Source organism: Panicum hallii, chromosome 2, assembly GCF_002211085.1.
Source record: "Panicum hallii strain FIL2 chromosome 2, PHallii_v3.1, whole genome shotgun sequence".
Taxonomy (NCBI): Eukaryota; Viridiplantae; Streptophyta; class Magnoliopsida; order Poales; family Poaceae; genus Panicum; species Panicum hallii.
In genome coordinates, this window is record NC_038043.1 from 44,978,639 (window position 1) to 44,991,464 (window position 12,826).

At 48.0% G+C, this 12,826-nt stretch overlaps 2 protein-coding genes and 1 pseudogene across 2 annotated transcripts; 1 reads left to right on the forward strand and 2 right to left on the reverse strand.

Moving 5' to 3' along the window:
* The first annotated feature begins 1,027 nt into the window (after positions 1-1,027).
* LOC112881114 (classical arabinogalactan protein 4-like) lies at positions 1,028-2,231 on the forward strand. The gene is made up of 2 exons (XM_025945816.1): positions 1,028-1,120; positions 1,484-2,231. Exons 1-2 carry the CDS (start codon positions 1,028-1,030, stop codon positions 2,003-2,005), a joined length of 615 nt encoding a protein of 204 aa, XP_025801601.1. The 3' UTR covers positions 2,006-2,231.
* A 442-nt stretch (positions 2,232-2,673) lies between these two features.
* On the reverse strand, positions 2,674-4,728 carry LOC112881437 (serine carboxypeptidase-like 28). Its single transcript, XM_025946117.1, has 8 exons — positions 4,419-4,728; positions 4,231-4,335; positions 3,860-4,137; positions 3,518-3,763; positions 3,306-3,418; positions 3,138-3,227; positions 2,920-3,028; positions 2,674-2,829 (listed from the first exon to the last, which is right to left on the reverse strand). The coding sequence occupies exons 1-8, from the start codon at positions 4,726-4,728 to the stop codon at positions 2,674-2,676; spliced, it is 1,407 nt and encodes a 468-aa protein (XP_025801902.1).
* A 1,645-nt stretch (positions 4,729-6,373) lies between these two features.
* On the reverse strand, positions 6,374-8,759 carry LOC112881436 (annotated as a pseudogene).
* Positions 8,760-12,826: the final 4,067 nt, after the last annotated feature.

Below are 12,826 nucleotides of genomic sequence, written 5' to 3' on the forward strand. Positions count from 1 at the left end.
ATTGAATACTACATTCGGCGGCTGAATGTCGTCGGGTTCCTTCTTGTACGCATGCGTAACAAAGCTTACAATCAAGAAGAAAACATTTTGGCTTGTAGTCCTAAAGCTGTACAAACAAATTTATACAGTACATGCACACATATTCTTGGCTTGTCCTTACATTTGCTAGAACAGATGCCCAAGAAGGTTCCAGTTTGACGTATAGTTCTTTTGCTGATCAGTCCCTAACTTTCCATAGAAGACGACGGTCACTACATAGCTGTACTCCATAATGATTGAACCATAAACTAGTATATTTAAGATGTATATCTTATGTTCTAATCTACAAGTTTTTGTCCAAATGTTCGAGCAATATATCTACAAACTTTGTTCAACACATGTGCATTTAATGTTCCAATATACTTTTCATCTATTCTAATATTTGATACATGTTTATAGGTTTTTCTTTCAGTTACCCAAACTTTTTTTCAGGCATAAAAGAGTTTGTCCCCGATTGAAGACTTAACATGTATATCTTTTATTTCAGGTAGACAATTTCTTGTTTGAGTTGTAAAAACTTTTGTTGCACATATATAAACTTTTTTCTTGGCTTTTATATTTAACATTCAAATATATTTATCTGTTAATATTTCCTGCATATTATATTATTTGTTATATGTCCATAATGTTCTTGTTTCTGGTGTACTACCTTTTCTTCCGGCTGTAAATATCTTGTTCTACGTATTCATCTAATTTATTCTTGGTGTATAAATTTTTATTCCAGTTTTTGAAAAATTTCTTCATAATAATTTTTTTGCAAAATGTCTCTTAGATTCTTCTCTTTTAATATCACATATAGAAAACATTAATTTTCATTAGCAAAATATTTTAATAAACCTTCTCTACTATTGTGTTCAATGAAGCATTTTTCTTAATTTTGCGGCTAGACCTTTTCAATTAACATAGATCAATGATAAAAAAAAGGTAAGTACAACTTTATGTATATAGGCTTACTGGATGGGTAGACCCATGTAGATTGGTGGAAGAAATGAGATGGGCAAATAAGAACATCGAGAGCGGGAGCAAACAAGTCTATGCACACATTGTTGAGGAGATCAAGACCAGTGCAAGAGCCTTTTGTGTCCGTTGAGTTTGTTCATAAAGGTCGAACATCTAACATAGATGCTCATAATTTAGCTAGAAGTTGGTAGGTAGAATGATGTGGTTGCTGTCACCATCCGAAGGCGTTTGTATCTCGGTTTCTAGAGTCATTAATCAATAAAAGTGATAATTTTCCTAAAAAATAATAAATAAATCTGAACTAACTACCTTCTACTGAAGTTTAAGTTTAGTTCTCCTATTTTAGTTTTTTTAAGAGCCAAACACATAGACTAAAAAGAAGATTTTAGTCCACTAGTTCTTAAGAGGTGGCTAAATGGGACTATAAATGGGACTAAAGCCCTATTTTTCCACCCCGCCCCTCCCCAGCGACCCTATCCGATAGCCTCGGTCTCTCCCCCTCGCTCCTCTGCTCTCCCCGCCGCCGCCCCGTGCACCCCCGCCGGCCACGCAACCCCAGGCCGCGTCCCCTCGCCACCCGCCGCCGCCGCCACCCGCAACCCGCCGCCGCCGCGATCGCGGGCCCATTCTCCGACGCGTCGCCACGGGACTTCCTGCTTCGCCCACCGCCGCGCTCTCCCCGGACCTGAACGGCTTCGCGGCGGCCCTCGGCGGCGCGCCGGGCTTCTGGCCCGGGATCCTCTCGCCCGCCGCTCTCCCTCTGGCGGCCTCCACGGGGCTGTTCTCGCCGATGCTGTTCGACCCGAGCTGCCTCTCGTGGCTGGGCGAGCTGAGCCCGTTCCACCCCTCCGCCGGCACCCGCGCGGAGCAGGCGCCGCCGTTCGCGCCCAGCCCGCGCAGCAGCCTGCTGCTGGCCACGCCCACCATGCCGTTGCCGCCCAGTCTCTGTGCTCGAGTTCTTCAGCAAGGGCAGCAGAGCAAGGGCCGGGGGTGGGATAACTGCTGATTGCCCTCCATCCAAACAGAGTAGGGATAGGGACTAAACTTGAGTCCTTAGGAACTAAAGGGATCCAGACAAGGCCTAAATAAGTTGTCTGTAATAATTTTATCTAATCTTGTTGCAAGGATTCAAACTCGAGGCTTTTAGCTTTAATACCATATTGAGTTGAAAGTACCGAGGAGTTCAACCCAAAAGACTAACTTTATGAAGAAAGATGGCCAATTTGTCTATATTTCAAACGGGTGGATTGCCAAAATGGGCTTAGCGCTACAAGTGCTGAAAAGAATTTGTAGTGCGAGCGATGCCTAATGGCCCCCAAGTTATGGGCTAACCAATGAGTAGATTTTAGGCGATGGGGTAGTACAACATTGTCTGTCGTGTCAAACATTTCAACAGCAAGGTTTATGGTTTAATACAAATCGTCACAAAAGTTTGTGTAAATAACCAACTACTGGATTTCCATGATCCTGCAAAAGGCAGGAGGTGTGGTTGCCTTTATTCCTTTTCAGGTGAACACCACCCCACTAGAAAGCTTCTCAACACACATGTGCATGTGTTAAGTCATAAGACCATGAGCTGAACGCCTGAACTTAAACGAGACATTGTGAGGAATTAAAAATCCGATCCGATCGATCATCCCGAGGAGAACAGAACTGGAAATCTGAACGCCAAGATCACTTTGGGATGTCAGCAGGTGGGAGCATGTTCTTCAGGAAAGCGTAGAGAAGGACAAGTGACCTCTTAGGCTGGAAAGTAGGGACCAAGTGACCAGCTGCCCTCACTGACGCGAACGTGAAGCCTCCTTGGTACTGCTGAACATAGCCTCCAACCTGCATCCGTCAGAGCATTCCGCATCAAACTCGATCTTCCAAATCGCACCTGAACTATTTCTACTATCTACGCTTGTGCAGATCTCTTACCTCGCTGTCAGGGGTGTACCAAGGGCGCCACTTGTTCGTGATGGTTAGATTGAGGTCATTGACAGAAAACCGCGTCGCCGTAAGTGAGCATACAGAATCAAAATCACCACTGCAAAAGAGTTGGGAAAATAAAGAGTTATGGTATTTCTAATGTGCAAGATCTGAAACAGTTTATTTTCAGTTTCATTGTGAATGATTAAAGGCCCCAAATACAGTACCTATAGATCCATACTTTCAACCCGTTATTGATCAGCCTTTTGATGATCGGCACCATGAACTCTGGGGCATCGTTCCAGGCCAAGTCTTCACTGAAGACAGTATACGGACATCAGCTGATTGGGGTGAGAATGCAAAGGCGCATAGCCAAGCACTGGGTCGGCACTTACCTGCAACCTGTCCAATTCCTGTCGACCCGAGCGTGCAGAGCTTTCTTCACCGCGTGGTTGTTCAGGTACGGCTCGATGTAGTGGTAGCTGCACGGATCGTAGCCGGGCAGCGACTGACAAGCCAAAAATTGCAGTACACTCAGTTACCGACATCACTACTGCCAATCCAACAAAGAAGATCGAGATTGTTTGAATCGATGCATGTTACGTACGTGGCTGCTGGAGTAGTAGGTGCCGTTGCGCGCCTGCAGGCAGACCGGGGCGTAGATGTTGTAGCGATCGATGTTTCCTTTCTGGAACGAGTGCGCCGCCACGAAGCACGGCCAGTCGTCGGATTCGGTGAAGGTGCAGTTGGCGAGGATCCTCGCCCAGGCCTCGTCGGAGATCACGCCGTGGCTCCACAGGAACTCCAGGTTCCCCTTCCCGTTCAGGTAGTCGTCGAGCAACGGGTTGCCGAACTAGTTGGAGCGCAAGATTGCCAGTTAAGATGGGCTTTGCGTGGATGGCAACAAGACGACCGACGACGAAGGGCATGCAATTTAGTAGGCACTCACGAAGATGCCTTGGAGGTTGATGCGGGGCAGCAGGGCCGGGTAGCGGTTCATGGACATGATGACGGTGGCGAGCTGCGGGACGTAGTGGCCGCCGTAGCTCTCGCCGGAGATGTAGAAGTCGCGGCCCTTGTACTCGGGGAACCGCTCCAGCCACTTGACCAGGAAGACGTACGCGTCCTCGGCGGTCCTCCGGTCGCCGACGGTGTTGTAGTCGGTGGTATTCCTCGAGAAGGAGAACCCGACGCCGGCCGGCGACTCCAGGAAGATTACGTTCGCCACTGCACGCCGTCATATCCAATCAATCCACTGCCAAACAAAATACTTCCACGATGCGCATACAAGTACGATCACGAGCTCCCCTCTTCACGTACGGTTATTCCAGGAGTGCTTGTTCCTTCTCAGGGTGCCGTCAGGGTTGACACGGAAGGGGCCGAGCTCCTCCATCGCCCCGTACCCCAGCGACGAGCATCCTGGCCCTGCACACCACGAAACATCCGGTGAGATGACTCGTCGTCGTCCTGCACCCGGGAGTTGCCAGCAGGGCCGTGTGTTTAATTACCTCCGTTGAGCCAGAGGATGAGCGGCTTGGAGGCGGCGTCGTAGGGGGACTCGACGAAGTAGTAGAACAGCTCGCGGCCGTGCTCCTCGTTCACCGTCACGTACCCTGAGTACTGCCGGAAATTGACGCGCGGCGGCTGGCCGGGGAGCCCGAGGACCCTGTCGGCCTCCTTGCTGCCGCTCGGCGGGCCCTTGCAGCGCTCGGGCAGGTGCGCGAAGGTGCCGCCCGGGTCGGCCCATGGGTCGGATTCTTCGGGCTCGTTCGCTGCTGTGGGCCTGTTCTCGAGTCTCTTCAGGGCCCTGGATGACATGAACTTGATGAGCTGGGCCTCCTGAGACACATGGGTAATGGCAAGTGAGGTGCCCAAGAGGAAGGCGAGCGAGAGGAGGAAGAAAGCGGTGGTGCCCCTCATCTTTTTGAGAGGAAATGCTCCAGAGATGTTGGCGAAGATTAGCCGTTCTTGAGGCGTTTATATAGGCAGCTTCAGAATTTAGTAGATGGGAGAAGAAGAACCAAGGTATCTGACGCATGCGATGCGACTCGGATTCTCCAAAGGAGTTGCCGGGTCTGGAGTCTACGAGGAGAGTTTTTAAGTAGCTGTCCATGGTCGATTTGGGTTTACCCGTCGTGATCAAATAACAAGGTGATCTTACTTGCACTGTTATGTTACGGTCAAGCAAGCCGTCACAGGACAATACAAGATTTGGTAAGGCCAAGGTGGAGTCTCTCAGAATCCACGTCCTAGTGTTATCATCAACGTGCTACGGCTTGGGTTTTGCGTCACTGCTTTTGGCAATGTTACGGGCGCTACCGAAAAATTTCATCATGCTTCCTCCGGTCAAAAACAATTGCTGGCCCCGGCCTAGATTGCATTTTTTTTCGAAAGGACGGCAAGAGCTTTGCCTAGATTGCATATGTGGGGGGGGGGGGGGGGGGGGCAAGAACTGTTACGTTCTTGCCTAATAAACAGAGTAAGATGCATGAGAGCTCTCTCTCCACCATGGCACCATGGACTCCAGTACTCAAAACCGGACTCCATTTTCGAAATGTTTTTGCCTTTGAGAAACTCAGTAGCAAAGTAGCATAACGTAACATCCAGTTCCTGCAGCTGCAGGTAGGCGGCCTTCACTTGCTTTCAACTTGTCCATTTTTACATGCAGGTTGACAAGTTCATCTTCCTCAAAAGTTTTCTAGCCCGCTAGTGGACTCTCCGAATTTGGCTCTAAGAAATGGGAAAATTTGGCTACAGGGCACTCCAAATTTGTTGGATTTGTGAAAAGGCCATGCAAATTTAGAACGCTTGTAGAGCCAGGCAAACCACCTTTTTGTGATTCTTTCAGCATATGCAGTTATGCCCCATATGAATGCTGCCAAGATCCAACTACTTTTCACTGCGGCCTAATATTTTTATGAATTTGGACTTGATGCCATTTAAAATTTATGTAAGTAGGTTTGTGATTGAAATGATTTAACATTGTTCTATTGTTTGACTTGTAATAAGTTATATTAGAATAAAATTCATTTATAATAATACCTTTGCGATCATATCAATAACTAAAATAATACTCATTGCTGAGTGACAAAATATTGTGACGTAGACCATAAATACTAATTTGACACACAATATATTGTGAATGTGTAATATTTATTTTTAATGTGAGAAGAATCGGTCCTCTTCATATCAAATTTTTTTTATAGAGTTTGCATTTTTATCTTTTCCCTGTATAGCTCAAAGTTACACTTTCGAACAAAATCATGCCCAGAAAAATTATTATGTGTTTTTTTCTCATGTCTTTTTTTCCTAGTGCCTAGTGATAAGACACTTTTCTCCTTTCTTTAATGCGATGGCATAAATTTTTTTCCAAGTTGTCAGGAAAACCATGTCGAGAGAAAACACTTCATTTCAATATAAATAGAGTGGTAAGAATGAAACAGTTTTTTTAACTCAAGACACCACAAAAATTTCAGGCAGATATCTCTAGATGTTGTTCTCTTTATTATTTTTCATGTCAACATCAACCATTACTATAGTGCTTCCTAGTAATGAGAAAAGTAAAGCTAGACACTAGACTGTGACCAGAATGACTTGCTCAGGCTTCTTGTCTGCAATCAAAGATGACAAGGGAGAATGTGAATGCTCAGTTCACAAATTAGAAAAGTGAATGCTCAGTTCTTCGATCAGTCCGGGATGTTAGCCGGAGGGAGCATGTTCTTCAAGAAAGCGTAGAGCAGAACGAGCGATCTCTCTGGCTGGGATGCAGGGACCATATGACCAGCTGCCCTCACTGACGCCAGAGTGAAGCCTCCTTGGTACTGCTGAACATAGCCTCCAACCTGCACCCATCACCGTTCCAATCAAAATCTACCAAATTGCACATGAATTTGAACTATTTCAACTATGTTTTGTCTGTGAAGATTCTTTACCTCGCCGTTTGGGGTGTACCAAGGGCGCCACTTTCTCGTGACAGCGAGATTGAGATCCTGGACAGAGTACCGTGTCACGGTAAGTGAGAATATGGAATCGAAATCGCCACTGCAAAAAGATTCAGGTGTAAAAAGGTGTGCAGTGAGTTGTTCAAATTTATGAGGAACTATTTTTCAGGTTGGGCAACCATATGTTGAAATCTCATTGTGCATGATGGAAGGCATAAAGTCAGACACCGTACCTGTAAATCCATACTCTCAGCCCAATATCGACCAGATATCTGATGGTTGGCACCATGAACGCAGGCGAATCGATCCGGGTCATGTTCTGACTGAAACAAACAGAAGTAAATTCCATGTCAGGTAGTCCCAATAGGGTGAGAATTCAAAGCAGAAACCAAGCACTAGGTTGGTGCATTACATGCAAGCTGATCAGTTGCCGATCCGAGCTTGCAGAGCCTTTTGCACCTCGACATTGTTCAGGTAAGATTTGATGTAGTGCTCAGTGCACGGATCGTAACCGGGTAACTGAAAAAAAATGACAATTGCAACACTCAGTGTGAGTGTGTGCGTGACCAGTGACTGCAAGATGATCTCACGAGAAGAGCTGCTGGATATAGATGGCAATGGCATGGTGGTGTTACGCTTACGTACATAGCTGCTGGAGTAGTTGGTGCCGTTGCGCGACTGGAGGCAGACCGGTGCGTAGATGTTGAAGCAATCGATCTCCGCTCCCCGAAACTTGTGGTCATCCAGGGAGCACTTCAAGTCGCCGGGCACGTCGAAGCTGCCATCGGAGAGGATATCAGCCCAGACCTCGTCGGAGATAACGCCTGGCTCCACAGGAACTCCAAGTGCCCCTTGTTGAACAGGTCATTATCGAGCAACGGGTTCCCAACCTGTTAGTTCGAGCACAAGATTATTGCTTGTTTAATTGCACAAATCATCGATGCCAAGAAGGCGAGTGAAAGCTTGAAGCAGGATTAGGCACTCACGAAGATGCCGCGGAGGTTAATGGGTGTCTGGTGGCGGGGGAGGCTCCGGTTCATGAGCGCGATGACGGTGGCGACCTGCGGGACATAGTGGCCGCCGTAGCTCTCCCCGGCGACGAAGAACTCGCGGCCCTTGTACTCGGGAAACCTCTCCAGCCAACCGACCAGGAAGGTGTAGGTGTCCTCGGCGATCTTCCCGTCGTGGACGGTCTTGCAGTCGGCGGCGTCCCGCGACACGGAGAACCCGACGCCGGTGGCGACTCTAGGAAGATCACGTTTGCCACTGCACATCCGGTCAGTTCAGTACCAAATACTCGTGCGACGTACGGAAGGTGACAAGCTGCAGTCACGCACGGTAGTTCCAGGCGTGCTTGTTCCTGCTCAGCGTCTCGCCGTCGGGGTTGACACGGAACGGGCCGAGCTCCATCATCGCCCCGTACCCCAGCGACGAGCACCCGGGCCCTGCACATGTCCACGCAACGGCCGGTGAGAGTGAGACAAGACTTCGCGTCGTCCTGCAAGATTACTGACCACATGTTTACCTCCGTTGAGCCAGAGGATGAGCGGCTTGGAGTCGGCGTCGCGGGGGGACTCGACGAAGTAGTAGAACAGCTCGCGGCCGTGCTCCTCGTCCACCGTCACGTACCCGGCGTACTGCTCGAAGTCGACGCGGGGCGGCTGGCCGGGCAGCCCCGCGATCCAGTCGGCCTCCTTGCTGCCGCTCGGCGGGCTCTTGCAACGCCCGGGTAAGGGAGCGATCCTGGACGCCATGAACTTGCTGAGCTGAGCCTCCTGGGACGCATCTGCGAGGAGGGATGATGCGCACGACAGGGTGGCGAGCGAGAGGAGGAAGAAGGTGGGTGCGCTCCTCATCTTTGTCAGTGCAGTGCGGGGAGATGCTGGCCTGCGGTGAGGTGTTCCATTGTTACACTCGAGCCGGACGAAATAAGTGCCGTGGTGATGCTCCTCGTCTTGTTTTGTAGCGGGGCAAAATAATACCTGCCGCAAATATTTTCGCATGATATTATATGGTGAAGTCTTTCTCTTGAATCGACGTGTGAGTGACATCTATGAATTGAAATTTCACGTCACCTTTCTTTATAGTGTGTTTTGGAGCTAGCGATGTGCCTCCGGGATAAAAAAATATGAGTGAATTTCGGACCGTGTGGGCCTTTTCCCTTTTACCAAAAGCAAAAAAGAAAAGAAGTTATGTCTACACGTGTTTTTAGGAAGTTTATATCAACTTGATGTATAAATCTTGAATTAAATAAAATTCCCTTAGGGAAACATAAAAAATTAATTTTAACTACAGGTTGGTTTTACTCTTCTTGAAAAGTGAAAGTGGTAAAACACAGTTGGTATCGAACGAATACGAAACCACACTACAAGGAAATTGGAAATTTAAAGGAATTGCTCTTAACTATAACTCAACAATCCTAACATCTATTAAAGGGTAAGGCTCGATTTATAGGGATGTGAAGACACTTTTCTCTTACCTTTTTGCGTCTAGCTATCAGACGTGTTCAAAAAGGTGCTGTGCAAAAAGATCAATAGAACAAACGTGTTCAACTTGGTGTTTCCTTCCTTGATCACGCTATATACGTCTTCCTTCACCAACACCTTCGCTCAGACGGAGGGGCTGGTGAACCTGAGGGATTCCTTGAGCCAGCTTCCAAGCCGGTGATCTGGGTTCGAACCCCGGCGGTGGCACCGGGAGGCCCCTCTGCGGCCTTCCCTCTGGGAAAAAAACACCTTCGCTCATACAACCTTCAACTGGCGGTCTTATTTGGTGAGCCGGTGGATCTGTTCGAAGCCATACCATCTAAAGATGACTTTCCCAGTTGTCGTTATCTAGTTTTGTAGTACCTTATTTTTAAAAGAAAATTCCCTATATAATATCAAAAGATAGCTTAATTCCTTCCTTGGTTCTGGAAAATTTTCGCTGCCTCATATGACCTTAAATTTTAGTTTTGTTCCTCCAATGACACCGCCATCCATTTCATCTCACGTTCCCATGAGTCCTCCTAGAAACCTTGTTAGAAAATAGACGAAGGGACGAAATTACCTCTGAACCTGAAAGAGGCAAATCAACTCAGCTTCTACCCTCTCCTCGGGCGCGTCGGCCGGTTGCCCCTCAGGCGTGGCGGCTAGGTGCACGGCGGCCGGCTGCCTCTCTGGGCCGGCGGGCACGGGCGCAACGGGTAGGGGTGTTGGGCCCACGAGCGCCGAGGGCAGGGGTGTCGCGGCCTGCTGGGCACGCGGTAGGAGGCGCCGTGGCCGCCGTGGCGCCGGGTTGGCGGGCGCCAAGGTCAGGGGTGCCGAGGCGAGGGCAAGGAAGCTATGGCCGTGAGGGTCGTTGCATCTGCAGAACCACAAGCTAACTTCACGGTGAATAGTAGGCTTCATGCTGATCAGTTAGCTTTATTATAATTTCAGAGCAAATTAGTCTTTGCACAGTCCACTTCACGTATTTGGGCACCAAACTGACGGCAATATTATTGGAGGAACAAAACTAAAATTCAGAGTCATATCAAGACAGCAAAATTTTTTCAAAGCCAAGAAAGGAATTAAGCTATCTGACATCTGACATCGTAGAAGGAACTTTCTCTACTTTCAATGCTAGACTGTAGCCTGAGTGTTCCTGCATACACACAAACAAACGAGTCGCACGGCAACAATACTCATATTTATTTCCTTGTTGGAGGTTAAGGCCCATCGTGGTTCGTAGTTTGGACTTCTCCACATACCTTCAATCTATATATCTCGCAGAGTTTTGATTCCCTACTCAGCCATTAGGAAGTGACGGGTTACCTACTATTCAATCACTAACAAAAACGTTGTATCTAAAAAGTTACTCCCTCCGTTCTTGTTATAGTTTTGTAATATACCAAAGGTCATACTTTTGAGAATGGATGGAATCACTTGCAAGGAACTCTAAAAAGCTCAAACGGTACACCAAAATAAAGCTGGAGCTGGATTCTTCACTTCCCAACCAACTGCGTAAAAGAGGCCTGTTAGAATAATAGCGCGGAAGCGATACGTAAGAACGCAAAACCAAATCACAAGATTACACCAAACGAGAACAACATCCAGGCACAATATTTTTTAACGAGGCAGCGATGTGACTACATCCTCGGAGCATGACTACGGGCGCTCATGCCCATAAACAACAGCTACACCGGCATCCGGGCACCACTGCGACCTCGCTGCCGCCCACACCAGCTGCCAAGTCGTCTCACGGTTACAACGGTAGTGTCCTTATATTTATGAGGCCCAAGGATACAAAGTCAGACTCAAATTCTATCCCTAACCTACCAATTATACCTCAAGTCCAATCGTAATCGGACTATACATTCGATACATATTCAACAAACTCCACCTTGGGGAATATGCACGCCACCTTGAAGCCATCTAAGCTCGAACCTCTGTGTACTAGAGTTGAGTCGTCTCCCTTTGCTACTCACATAGAACAGCCCGGCGAGGCCGATCCTGTCGCCTCGCCGACCTCCGAACAGAACACCACCACAGCTGCATAGCCGTCCATGACTCCACCTTCAACAATGCTTCCCATCAGCTTGTATTGGTGTGCACTTGACTTCTCACCAATCATGTGTGTCTTGCCTTCCCGCGTGACTCTCAAAGTCTTCTTATCAGGCACCGCCTGATACAGCCATCCTTCATCATGCAATAACCCAAGCGAAATCAGATTCCTCCGCAACCCCAGCACATGCTTCACACCCTTGAGTAGAATCTCCTGTCCATCATACATCTTGAACTTGATATCACCCATATCTTGAACTTGATATCACCCACTCCTATGATATGGTAGCTCGAATCATCTCCCAAGTGAGCAAGACCACCATCCTTCTCAATGTATGACGAGAACCACTCCTTTGGTGTTGCATGAAACGAGCTAGTTGAATCCAACAACCACACTTCACAGGACTTCTCATTTGATTATGTGAGAACATCACCATCACTATCCGAGTCATCCTGCTTCTTAGCAATCACCACACTTGTGGTTCCTCCATCCTTCTTCTGTTCCGGACACTCGGCCTTTTAATGCCCCCATCCCTTGATCCGAGTCATCCTGCTTCTTAGCAATCACCACACTTGTGGTTCCTCCATCCTTCTTCTGTTCCGGACACTCGGCCTTTTAATGCCCCCATCCCTTGCACTTATAGCACTGTGGCCTCTTCTTCTTCGTGTTGCCCTTCTTATCTTCACCACTGTGATCACCCCCGACCAGAAAGCACCTCTAGAAGGATCTTTAGATAAATTGTTCTTCCTCCTTTGCTCATGACCGAGTAAAGCCGTAACAGTTTCATCCACCTTAACATCATCCTTGCCATACTTCAGTGTCGTAGTAACCAAGTGCTCATAAGATCCCGACAATGAACATAGAAAAATAATAGCCTTGTCTTCATCATCAATCTTCACATCGATCTTCCTAAGATCAGCAATTACTTGATTGAAGATACTAAAATGCTCAGCAAGATCCGACCCCTCTTGCATCTTCAGCCCGTACAACTTCAGCTTCGGATACAACTTCCAGGTCAATGTCTTGGACATAAACTGCTCTTTCAACTTCTTCCAAATATCCTTCGGTGATGTTTTATCTATTACATGGTACATGATTCTGATATGAGACACAACCTTCTAGCAAACGCTTGCGTCTGCATCTCCTCCCACTTATCATCATGCACTTTCGCCGGCTTCTTCTCGTTGGGAGCCCTCGAGATACCCTGCCGAGCCAACAGGTCCTTCACTCTCATCTGCCGCAACCCGAAGTTACCGGTGCCATCAAACCTTGCCACCTCAAATTTGGAAGCCATCGACGCCATCTGCCTGTTGCCACAGATCGTAAGAACCTTCACACACGTGCACTACACGCCTCTGCCCGCTGCCTTCACGTGTTGAAGCTGCGTGCCTCCTGTCACGCCCTCGCGCCCTCGTCGGACGCAACTTGCTGCGCGCACACGTCGCCCAGCT

Bases quoted from the DNA above. Each gene is read 5' to 3' on its own strand.
- LOC112881437 (XM_025946117.1), bottom strand. From the start codon at position 4,728: ATGTCATCCAGGGCCCTGAAGAGACTCGAGAACAGGCCCACAGCAGCG. The intron at 4,336-4,418 runs GTAATTAAACAC...CGTGGTGTGCAG, and splicing joins CATCCTCTGGCTCAACGGAG to GGCCAGGATGCTCGTCGCTG. The intron at 3,228-3,305 runs GTAAGTGCCGAC...TACTGTCTTCAG, and splicing joins AGGAATTGGACAGGTTGCAG to TGAAGACTTGGCCTGGAACG.
- LOC112881114 (XM_025945816.1), top strand. From the start codon at position 1,028: ATGAGATGGGCAAATAAGAACATCGAGAGCGGGAGCAAACAAGTCTAT. The intron at 1,121-1,483 runs GTCCGTTGAGTT...CCTATCCGATAG, and splicing joins CCAGTGCAAGAGCCTTTTGT to CCTCGGTCTCTCCCCCTCGC.